Below are 11,739 nucleotides of genomic sequence, written 5' to 3'. Positions count from 1 at the left end.
ATAGCTATCTAAATCAGTTTCGAGAGGTTCCCTGGTTCACCAGGGAAGTCGGTTAGTTCGGTCTAATTCTATACAAAACTGGTTTAATTTTCACTTTATCAAGACTTAGAATCACTCGTTTATGTGAGATTACCAAAATTTTCAACGAACAAACTTATCTTTAACGGGATTTGCAAGAATTAACTTTCTCCACGTTTAGTTATTCAGTTGTAACACAAAATAGCTATTCTAAAAATAATTGTTCATGATGTTTAGCATCTTCCAGTGAATGTTTTGCTAATTATTATACTAAACTAGATAAAGGATAAAAATGAAAACTCGCTAAAAAAAATAATAGTATACAAGAAATATTTAAGTCTCTTACCATATAAGAATATTAAGTTAACACAGAATTCTTTAAGCAATATAAAATAATAATCGACAAAGTCGTTTTTAAGATGTACAAATGCTTTCCCGCACTATTAACAAAGCAATATAAAATAATAATCGACAAAGTCGTTTTTAAGATGTGCAAATGCTTTCCCGCACTATTAACAAGATTTTTTCTGTTAAGTTTTTAGCTACTCAATTTTTTCTTCAATTTTTTTTAACAAATTCTAGTCTTCCATTTTTTTAGTCAGATTAGTCCTTGTTTTGCTTAAAAACTTAATTAACTTCTTAACATTATGGCTTGAACACACTACATAAATAACTCAGCAACATATCATTCTATGAATAAGCATTATTAGGGAAAAAGAAAAGAAAACAAATTTTTCCATAAACTAAAATTTGCTTATACATAAAATAATTTATTTTAACTTCTTCGAAACACTCGTTTTAGTTCACCGTATTTAGGATAAATAATTGTTCATTTGTGTCCAATTCGTAACTTTTGAAAGCTAAAATAATCTATACCAAACATCGAATAACAGGAAAATTGCAACCTAGACTTTAACCAATAGCTGAGCAAAGTGAAATCATAGCACAATTGACAGTTAGAAATATACCGTTCTTCCTCTAGCTTTATAACAACAACGTAAACTATAAATGAAATTGAGAAAAACAAAACAATACTATGGCAAGTCTCCCTAGAAATCATCAAACTCCCTGAGCACTACGCAAATATATGCCCAGATATATAGTTATATTAACAAGCTTACTAAAAAAAACAATGCTACGGCAATTACTGAAAAGCATAAACAACTGAATAATAATCCATTGATAAAATTTCAAGGGTCCTTAACAAAAACCAACAACGATGCTATAAGAGTAAGTACTGCATTCTCTCTGGATTAAGTTAACTCATAAAAATGACTATACTACTAAAGATAGATTCGACACAAAACATATGGGGCTTAAATAACAAATCAAATCCTAATAGGCCCATTTGAGAGTGGCACTTTACTCTTCTTCGGTGGCTGTTTCACCGCTCTTCTTGTTATGCTTCCTCGCGTACCTCTGGTTCCTCAGAAACTTTGGATCCATCTACAAAAATTGCCAACAAAAAAAAATAAACGAGGGATATGAAAAATGAATCATCGGAAAATAAAAATAAAAATAAGAGAAGAGTAGAATACCCCTTTGGTGGAAGTGTGGCGATGCCTCTTTGGCTTTTTGATGCCATTCTTATGGGCCTTGTAGGACTGGTTGTGAGCGGTGTGGTTCTTCGACTTTGCCATCTCTGCAATTCAATGCACAAAATGTTACGAAATGAAGAGGAAATCAACAAAGTGAGAACAAGTTAGAGAATTTGCACAGAGCGAACCCTAGTCGTGAAGATCCGGTTGGGCTAGGGTTTTCTGCGGAACAGAATTTTGAGGAAGACGTAGGTGGGCTATTATATATGTCACTTTGTGAAGCGAAACCCTAAGACTTTTGACGAAATGACGATAGTGCCCTCTGCGTATCGGGAGTGGCATGGGTTGCGGTTGGGTATGGATGGGCTTGTGGTCCATAAGAACTTGAAGCCGGAGGCCCAATAATGGAAAAAATTGGAATTGGTTTGCAACGTTTTGTGAAATGATTTAGTTTTAAATAAGAGGAGTGTTATCAAAATACTGTTTAACTATTAACTCACTCTCCTTTTTATCTAAAAAAAATCACTCTTTTTAATACACACTCTAATATTCCTATTAATTAAAATTTATAAAAAGATTATAAATTTAGGAGAGTGACTCATTAAAAGAAAAGTGACCTACTAAAATTTATGATTTTTAATAATTTTTTGTTAATAGTAAAGAGTGTATTAAAAAAATGTGTTACAATTATTTAAATATGTTTAGCATGATAGCAATGGACAAAAAACAATGATAACAATAATTTTTTTATGCAAAATAAATAAAATCATTGTCTCGATATCTTTAAAAGTTTTTTTTTTCGATTCTAAGAAGATCTTGTTGTTCATCAACATTTTTTAGACTAAATGAACTTTTTTGTCTTCCTTTAATTTTGACCCAAAATTTTGTCTTTTATTTTTCTCTCCACAATTTTAGCTTCCACATTTTATAAAAATTTTAATTTTGATTTAATTCTCAATCTTACATATATTGACGGTTTCACTTAAGGATTGACTAATAATATGCATACATGAAAGAGTAAATTCATCAACTTTAATTCACCAACATTGAGAGAAGTATCACTCTTTTTCTAAATATTATTGTTGTTGTTATTATGTGTTACATAGAGTTAAAATTGAATAAATCATCATTTTAGTTTGAAGAATCACTCTTTAATAAAATTATGGGTCTAATTTAAATATTTTTTAAATATTTGAATGATAATAACTGATTTTTAATACTTTAACAACTACTTAAAAAAAACACTTTAACAACTTCTTTATGTAAAAAAAAAAAAAGAACTTCTCGTATTATTTGTTTAGTTTAAAAGTTATTTAAGAAAAAGAGATACTTTAATGGAAAAATTAATGGGGAAATTTTATTTTTTTAGTCCTCTAATACATGAAGTTCTTTTTTTTCCCCTCCTAACTTGATCCTTCAATACAAAAAGTTTTTATTTAAGTTTAATTTAAACTTTTAATTTATTCTTCTAATTTTTAAAAATAATTCAATTTATTTCTTTAATTTTTTTATTCAATCTGTTCATGTAATTTTTTAAATTGATTCATTTAAAAAAAATAATCTGTAACAATTTAAAATCACTTATTGATGATTTAAAATTGTCTCAAAGTGTATTTTTTTATAATTTAAATTAATGAATCAAATTGAATAAATTAAATAAATTAAAATATTGAATTAAAAACAAAATTAAAAAAACAAACTAAATTTAAAAATAAATTAAAGAACTAAAAATTAGTCTAACCAATTAATGATTTTATTCAATAAAAGTCAGAGTTGAGAAATAACACTCGAGAGAACCTCAAGCTTGGTTTAGAATAATGGGTCCCTCCGTGTTCTTAGTTAGATGTCGTGTTTGGGACAAGAAAAAGAGAAATGAGGTGCATTCCTACCACTACATGCGTTTGGAACGCTGAATTAATTTTCGCCTAAAAAGACAATTCGGTGGGATCTAGGTTAGCAGCAACCAGCGCAATCTGGGACTTTTCTTTCTTTCTCCCCACACCCAGATTCAAAAACTCAGCTCTGCTCTTTCGTTTGGATCTCAAAACATGTTCTTCTTCGATTGGTTCTATGGCATTCTAGCTTCCCTCGGTCTCTGGCAGAAAGAAGCCAAAATTCTCTTCCTCGGTCTCGATAATGCAGGGAAGACCACCCTCCTTCACATGCTCAAAGACGAGGTGAGGTTCCTCTCCCTTATCATCAAAATATCAAATCAAATACCCTTTTTTATTTTTATTTTTTTTATTTTTATCTATTAAAAAGTTTTAATTTTTTCGATGCAATTGCAGAGATTAGTTCAGCACCAGCCGACCCAACACCCCACTTCGGAGGAATTGAGCATTGGGAAGATCAAGTTTAAGGCTTTTGATTTGGGGGGCCATCAAGTTGCCCGCAGAGTCTGGAAAGACTATTACGCAAAGGTCGCTCAATCTCTTCATTTTCGCTTATCAATTTCTGATTTTTTCCCTTTTCAATGATAAAATGTGTGATTGTGCACCGTTAATGTGATTTTTAGTTTCTAAGAAATGGGGCTTGGTTTGTGGCCGTGGGATTCTTATTGTTTTCGTTAGTGCTTTAATGCATATCTGCTTTCAGTTGGATTTGGATGTTGTAGATTTGTGAATTCTCTTTCAAATCTCGAATGGTAAATAATAAGCTCAATTTGATCTTTTGCTTCTAAAAAATGGTATTTCTTTTGTGCTCGTTAACAAGAGGCGCGGGGTATTTTTTATAGGGGGGCATTGGTTGCCACTTTGTCAATCCTTTGGTTCCTGTTATCACTTTGAGACTTTTTAATTAATTAATCTTTCATAGATCCAATGGCTGCAGGCTTGGCTAAGACCACTCTCTTAACTCTGGTTGGTTTATTCGTTATTGTTCACTTCCTAGTTGTATTTGGTGTGCCAGCTTTTCGCATGAGTTGTTTTTCTTCTCCACTCTTTTTCCTGTGATATTTTGTTGACGTGCTGTTGCTGTTCTGGAATCCTTTGAACCTACTACTTGCTTGATTTTTATATGTGCCCGGTGACACAGATAAAGGTCTTTGTATTATTTATCTGATTCATGGGAGGTAAATATCGACAGTGAAAGTTTCACAGATAGCTCTTCTTTCATCATTGGAAAGTATTTTTTTCTACTATCTTTCCTAACATGTTCAGAATTTTCCCAATGATTTAGAAAGAAAAGTGCACACAGGAGAGTGGAAAGAACAGATAAGGGATTCATAGATCTCTGAAATAGCTAAATATTACAATTCCTTATAAATTGATACATCCAATTGAAATTAAAAAGAAGTAAAAATTCTAAATTGATACATTCTCTTTTGCCTTGAGGGAGGAGAGCTATTCGTTGAGATTAGCATGAAGTTAGTTTGACGGTTATTATAGAGTATTTAGATCATTGCCATTCTACACTCCCAATTCAAGTATATATTTTTGTTTCATGATTTTTTTTTCTGCCCTTGTGTGTCATGCATGACTTGTATTCCATTGAGCCATAGCTTATTGAGGTTGGTAGTTTCTTTATTGATGATTGTTTTTCATTTTATTCCCCTGGATTCATTGTAATTGTTGTTTGTAAACACATACCTAATCTGCCAGGGCTCCAATGCTGCTTGGAAACTTTTGGTATTGCTTTAGAAGTCACACACACTTTTGGTTTTGCAGGTGGATGCAGTAGTTTACCTGGTTGATGCCTTTGACAAAGAGAGGTTTGCAGAATCAAAGAAGGAGCTTGATGCCTTACTTTCAGATGAATCATTGGCAAATGTTCCATTTCTTGTGCTAGGCAACAAGATTGACATTCCATATGCTGCATCAGAAGAAGAGCTACGTTATCATCTAGGCCTGACCAATTTCACCACAGGGAAGGGGAAGGTCAACATCACGGAGTCGAACCTTCGGCCACTAGAAGTGTTCATGTGCAGCATTGTCCGCAAGATGGGATATGGAGATGGCTTCCAGTGGGTCTCTCAATATATTAAGTAGATTCTGGCATCATTTCCCACCTTTCCTTGATCTACTAGCACTGTCTGCAGTTACATCAGAAGAGATTTTATCTTTGTTTTTGCTTTTGATGATTTCATTTTGATTGAATTATTTAATACAACTGCAGTGATGTTATGTTATGTGTCACAGTTTGTATCTTTAGATATTTTCTCTTGTGGGGTGGGGTATATTTTCTGTTTGAAACACTGGATTCTGTTGTAGGGGTTATGTATGACTGGGGAGAAACACATAATAATTCTGGAAAAGTTTTATTTCACTTTCTTCCCGGACAATTTTGACTGGAAACTGAGCTATTTCTTATCTTTCTCTTTTGATCCTCTTACAAAAATCTACAAACAACTTATTATACAAAATGGTTTGTGATTCAGTAATATTATAAAATTATTTTACACTGAATAGTGCATAGTTTATTTTCCCACAATATATTTACCTTGGATTTAATTTGAAGGGCATCATGACCCACTAAAGATTTCAAGAACAAGTTTACTTTATGGAGTCACGTCTACTTTTGAATTGAAGATTTGATTATGCGTAGGAACCAGGGGGACGTGATAGTTTTGACTACCTACAAAGGCATTTCAACGCCTAAGTGCCTAACTTCGTAGGTATTGTAGAGTGTTATGATTTAGAATGTGTATACCATTTTGGAGGCAATTAACGTCTTGTATGGTGCAGAATGACGTTATTGTTAGGATGGATTATGATTAGTAACCATCCTACCAGTGTTTTTTTTAGGTCATTGTGACATTCATTAGTTTTGTTTATAATTAATTTTTGCAAAAAAAATTGATATAATAATTTTAGTGTGATCTTTTTTTTTTAATCATTTTTTTCATTTACAAGACTCGAAGAGATTTTATTTAAGAAACAAATAAGTGACAAAAAATACAAATAACAATACAGGTGTGAACTATATAGTTATACTATTATACAATATTATTATTTCTTAAATTGAAAAGCAAGTGAATGAGCTAAAAAAGTAATATAAGATAAAAAAACGAATCATTAGTACATACAAATTAAATTTGATGATGATGCACAAGAAAAGTAAATATTATATATCAAAACGAAAATAACAAAATCATATTATTGAAGACATAGTGTGTCTCAAAAGCTTGAGAACCAAACAAGTGTGTAATTTATAAAAATTTACAAATGTTACTTTGGCATTGCAGTAAATTTATAAATATGGTCAAACCAAAACCATAGTTGACATTGGAATCAAAAGTAGAAGAGGTGGACGAGGTGTCATACGGAGCTTGGAGTAGAAAAGCAAGAACATGAGAATGGAGGAAGCGAGTGTGATGATATCGCCATAGAGCGAGCGGTTGAAGGAATCCTCATTGATTTTAGGGTACACGTCGAGATTGCAAAACTTGCTCATTATACTATCCATGATAATTGTGTGAATCCAAAACCAAAGATCTAATAATAAGAAGAAGAAATTAGGAAACCTAACTTTTATTAAGGATTCCTATGAGTGTGTTTTGAAATCGAAAACACTATGTTCAATTGAAATTCTTTCGAAATTAAAATTGAATTCAATTATTTTCTTGGAATGATAATGCTATAACTCTAGTAATTTTCTCTTCTATTTTTTAACTTTATGTCTGTGTGTTTTTTATGAATAACAAATAAAATATTCTGATTATTATTATTATTATAAAAAATAAAAGAAAATATTTTTTTCATTATTTGTCCGTGTGTAAGGAAGAGTTTATCTTGGATGTTGTGTGCTCTCTTCTTTTTAGATTCCGGATCTTTTCATCACTTCACCACTTTCTCTACCTTTGTCAACTGAATGATGATACTACGGTCCTATGAGGAAAAAATTTCAGACATTAAAACTTACACTTGATAATTTGAAAATAATTTGTTTTTGTTAAATTAATGACTTAATTGTACAATTTTAGCCTCTAAAATCCAATTGTAATTGTAAGATTTAATCTATATAAAAATTTTGTGAACCTCACACTTTTATTATTCCTTTAATATAATTTTTTTTTCATTTTTTTTATTTCATTCTAATCAACCAATCTCACACTTAATAGAATATCCTATCATGACAATTATATAACGTCATGTTGATATGGTGACTCAGTTGGCTTGTACGATTTTATTCTTGTACGATTTTATTCATTTGATTATATGTATAATTATTTTACTTAAAAATAAATAATAAATTATGATAATCAATAATCACTTCTATCATAATGAAACAATTTGATTAATCTACTTATATTTATAATTTTTAAATAAGATTAAATGAGAAAAAATCAATCACCTCAACCACAAGTCACAATTTGAAAATTCTACTTATATTTATTAAAACATTTAAGAAAAGTAAATGACCTTATTATGGATAAGGAGAGAGGTTGTAATTCCAAAAGTACAAAGAATATATTAGTTCATAAGAAAGTCTCATACCAAGGATTATTTTCGTAATATATATATCTCTCTTTCGTTAACACTCATATGATTTCTTTGTTTGGATTTTCATCGTCAGGGTCCTCTCATTTGATGGTTTCATTCCTTAGATTATTAGTTATCTATGTATCTAGGAAATTTGACATTGAATTTTATTTAAATAAATTATTTTAATCTTCTAAAAATACAATAGAACAATAATATAGAATTCTTGAACATTTTATATCTTATGACTAATACTTAACAATAGAAGTATCAACTTAGAATAATACTTAATTTTAGAACAATTGGAATCCCGATCATTATAAAGGTATTTTTTTATAACTACTATATATGATATTCTTAACATAGTCCAAAACAAGATTTCAACCTTGTAAGAGATAAGAATACTAATAATAAACACGGTGAATTCGTATTTTATTTATAAACAAAAGACTAATCTTAGCTACATTCTCTTATCCTACTTATAACAAATTTAAGTGTATCACTATATTTATCATAAAATAATTGTTACAATGGTTCCTTAATTTCATTTGGATCAATTACTTATGGATAATTATTTAGTTGATTCATTATCCAATCGTTCCTTAAAATATTTTTATTTTAAGTCAAAATGTAGAAACTAGTGAGGCATAATTGGATTGAGGTCTTTAGTGATAACATAATTAAAAATATCGTAATTTAACTTAATTTTATTATATTATAAGAGTGAAAAAGACATTTAATATAATTATATTTTGTCTTTAAACAATATGAAAAATATTATATTCATTTCATCTTCTTTCTTATACCTCCTATTGTAAATAATTTAAAATTTAATCGAATTTTCCCTATTTCTTCTCACTGCTAAACAAGGGACAATTTCACAAACTATAGATAATAGAATACTAGTCAAAGGCAACACTGATTATAAATTTGTAATGGACATGTCTTGCGGAAATTAAAACAAAAGTGAGTTTCAATGCCATAGTCTGCATGCATGCTTTACTGGCATTACGATAGACGCATGAGTGACCAAGCTATAATTTGCATGCATGCCCTCTGATATCATGATATTAGCATGAGTTTACAATGTGCCTGATTGATTTACTATTAATTAGTCTTAAATAAAATTGATTTAGGGATTATTCATGTATTACTTAGATTTAGATATTAATATTTTTTATTATTTTAAATATTAAATTTAATTAGTAATTCTGCATATAGGACAAAATACTTAGATAAAAAGCAACATTTTGCTGCAGTACGTTTCCTTTATCGAGTTGAAACGAATTCAAAAACGCCTTTCACACACGCGATTCTTTTCGTAGATATGTGACAACAACTTTTCACGTACGTGTAAAAATTTTTTTGTTCCCTTGTTTTTGACGTTTTGTAATTTGTTAACCTTTTCTGGAGCTAACAATTTATGGGTGAGTTTGGTTGTGTATAAGAAAAAAAAAGAGAGAGAGAAAAGTCTGAAGAAATATTTAAATTATTAAAGTAAAGATAAAAAGGCGTAATACTCACACAAAATTTTGAAAAATCTGTGATTTATTTATTATTTATGAGGCTCTAGTATGAACTATGAACTCTTAAACCCAATGACGCGTACCAACCAATCAAATTCACACAACTGGAATTTCCACCCAATAACCGGCTACTCCGGTTTTCCCTGTTTTCTCCTCATTAACATTTTTGCTCATTTACCTCTGTGCCACCGCTCAGCCCATCTTTCACTGGCCAAACAGGTAACCAGTATTCACTCGCCCCCTATATATATGATGAAAAATAGCCGAAGGCAGAAAAACAAAAAGAAACGAAAAGAAAAACTGGTTCTTTTCGCGTTGCGTTTTCTTGGTCTCCCCGTCGATTTTTCTTCTGAATTTTAATACTTCGGAACTTTTAGTTTCCTCTCCTGGCTTCTGGTTGGAGTTTCCGGCGACCTTGTCGGAGATTTTGTTGTTTATTTTTCGCACCCCTTGTGAAACTTCTCAAAAAAAAAAAAGAATGTTTCTTGTTGATTGGTTCTATGGAATTTTGGCGACCCTTGGTCTGTGGCAAAAGGAGGCGAAGATTTTGTTCCTAGGGTTAGATAATGCTGGGAAGACCACTTTGCTTCACATGCTCAAAGACGAGGTTTTCTTTTTTCTTTTTTTACTTTACTTTTGTGATATCTTATTATTGGATTATTGCTCAAGGATTTTTAATTTTACTTATATTTATAACTTTTTAAAGTGAATAATTGAAATTTTGCAGAGACTGGTTCAGCATCAACCTACTCAATATCCCACTTCGGAGGAGTTGAGTATTGGGAAGATAAAGTTTAAGGCTTTCGACTTGGGTGGCCACCAGATTGCTCGTAGGGTCTGGAAGGACTATTACGCTCAGGTTTCTTATATTCTTTTTGTTATTTTATTTTAATTGCTTGTTCAGTTTCATGTTTATGAATACAGGACATTTGAATGGTATTAGTTCCTTTAGTTCATTACTATTATTATTATTGGGCGTGGTATGTTTATATATATATATATATATATATAGCATGGTATGCTAGATTGGTTGTAGGTTTACATCCAAAGGTTTTTGAATTGATAGTCAAAGCATGCTAGCTTCAATTTTCTGTTTCATAAATACCTTCTCACTTTGATATGGAATATGGATTTGGCAAAAGGTAAATGATGCATGGAAATTTCTTAATTGTACATTTGCACGTATATAAATGAACAAAAAGAGATGAGAGTATGTGATTGGTTTTTTTTTAATACCTATCCTTCTGTTTTTCGTCAGAGAATGTTGCCCTTATATTGATTGCTATCGAGTTTTCAAATCAAACATAGACATGAACATCTTTCTAAAATTCTAACACCTTATTTAATTTGAGAGCTTGATGGTAATTATATATGAAACTTGGAATTGGTTTGAAGTCTGTCTAATTTGCATGATGAAATCATGCAGGTGGATGCTGTGGTCTTCTTGGTTGATGCATTTGACAAGGAAAGATTTTCAGAATCAAAGAAGGAGTTGGATGCTCTTCTCTCTGATGAGTCACTAGCAAATGTGCCTTTCCTTATCTTGGGAAACAAGATTGATATACCTTATGCTGCCTCAGAGGATGAACTACGCTATAACATGGGTCTCACTAACTTCACTACAGGCAAGGGCAAGGTTAATTTGGTTGACTCCAATGTTCGTCCTTTGGAGGTTTTTATGTGCAGTATTGTCCGCAAGATGGGATATGGTGAAGGCTTTCAGTGGCTCTCTCAGTACATTAAATAGAAAACACGTTCTTTATTATCCTCGTGCTAATGCAGTCTCCAACAATAGTGTATCTCTGCTCATGTAAATTGGATATACTTTAATGGTGGTTTTACTTTTTCTTTGTTATGAATGAGACATGCTTGTTTCTAAATTTTTTTGGTGGCAGTTGCAAGCTTGTGTTGCAGTTCTATATATATAGGTTATTAAAATAGCATAGTTAATAAATGGTGGCTTGAATGTTACTATGTTAGAAATGACTTGTGAACGTTTGATGGTGTTTTTCGTTTTAGTTGACAATCGACACTACGGTCATAAGGACTCTCAGAATATTTTGATGGCAGTAATCTTAGGATACTTGTGACCAATGATAGTTTGTTAGTCCTCTGTTCTCAATCTCATTTCTTTACGAAACTCGGCTTGAAGAAGCCAACTTATTTATTGGACAGAAGTATTTGGGTTTTGACTTTGATTTCACAATTTTAAAATGTTAGGTTATGAAAATATTAGCT

The 11,739-nt window shown here is 31.1% G+C and overlaps 3 protein-coding genes across 3 annotated transcripts; 2 read left to right on the top strand and 1 right to left on the bottom strand.

Annotated features, from left to right (window-relative positions):
* Positions 1-1,177: 1,177 nt before the first annotated feature.
* Positions 1,178-1,878, bottom strand: LOC100777189 (60S ribosomal protein L29-1). Its single transcript, XM_003550530.5, has 3 exons — positions 1,745-1,878; positions 1,557-1,660; positions 1,178-1,464 (listed from the first exon to the last, which is right to left on the bottom strand). The coding sequence occupies exons 2-3, from the start codon at positions 1,656-1,658 to the stop codon at positions 1,381-1,383; spliced, it is 186 nt and encodes a 61-aa protein (XP_003550578.1). The 5' UTR covers positions 1,659-1,660; positions 1,745-1,878; the 3' UTR covers positions 1,178-1,380.
* A 1,633-nt stretch (positions 1,879-3,511) lies between these two features.
* Positions 3,512-5,640, top strand: LOC100500031 (uncharacterized). The gene is made up of 3 exons (NM_001248929.2): positions 3,512-3,733; positions 3,845-3,976; positions 5,222-5,640. Exons 1-3 carry the CDS (start codon positions 3,605-3,607, stop codon positions 5,540-5,542), a joined length of 582 nt encoding a protein of 193 aa, NP_001235858.1. The 5' UTR covers positions 3,512-3,604; the 3' UTR covers positions 5,543-5,640.
* A 4,132-nt stretch (positions 5,641-9,772) lies between these two features.
* LOC100815670 (GTP-binding protein SAR1A-like) lies at positions 9,773-11,524 on the top strand. The gene is made up of 3 exons (NM_001252987.2): positions 9,773-10,108; positions 10,229-10,360; positions 10,928-11,524. The coding sequence occupies exons 1-3, from the start codon at positions 9,980-9,982 to the stop codon at positions 11,246-11,248; spliced, it is 582 nt and encodes a 193-aa protein (NP_001239916.1). The 5' UTR covers positions 9,773-9,979; the 3' UTR covers positions 11,249-11,524.
* Positions 11,525-11,739: the final 215 nt, after the last annotated feature.

This window comes from Glycine max, chromosome 17 (genome assembly GCF_000004515.6).
Source record: "Glycine max cultivar Williams 82 chromosome 17, Glycine_max_v4.0, whole genome shotgun sequence".
NCBI lineage: Eukaryota > Viridiplantae > Streptophyta > Magnoliopsida > Fabales > Fabaceae > Glycine > Glycine max.
This window is presented reverse-complemented; position numbering and strand designations above follow the sequence as displayed.

Excerpts from the sequence above, each read along its gene's own strand:
- LOC100777189 (XM_003550530.5), bottom strand. The coding sequence starts at position 1,658 with ATGGCAAAGTCGAAGAACCACACCGCTCACAACCAGTCCTACAAGGCC. Across the intron at positions 1,465-1,556 it reads GCCACACTTCCACCAAAGGG|ATGGATCCAAAGTTTCTGAG; the intron begins GTATTCTACTCT and ends CAATTTTTGTAG.
- LOC100815670 (NM_001252987.2), top strand. The coding sequence starts at position 9,980 with ATGTTTCTTGTTGATTGGTTCTATGGAATTTTGGCGACCCTTGGTCTG. Across the intron at positions 10,109-10,228 it reads TTCACATGCTCAAAGACGAG|AGACTGGTTCAGCATCAACC; the intron begins GTTTTCTTTTTT and ends GAAATTTTGCAG. Across the intron at positions 10,361-10,927 it reads GGAAGGACTATTACGCTCAG|GTGGATGCTGTGGTCTTCTT; the intron begins GTTTCTTATATT and ends GAAATCATGCAG.
- LOC100500031 (NM_001248929.2), top strand. The coding sequence starts at position 3,605 with ATGTTCTTCTTCGATTGGTTCTATGGCATTCTAGCTTCCCTCGGTCTC. Across the intron at positions 3,734-3,844 it reads TTCACATGCTCAAAGACGAG|AGATTAGTTCAGCACCAGCC; the intron begins GTGAGGTTCCTC and ends ATGCAATTGCAG. Across the intron at positions 3,977-5,221 it reads GGAAAGACTATTACGCAAAG|GTGGATGCAGTAGTTTACCT; the intron begins GTCGCTCAATCT and ends TTGGTTTTGCAG.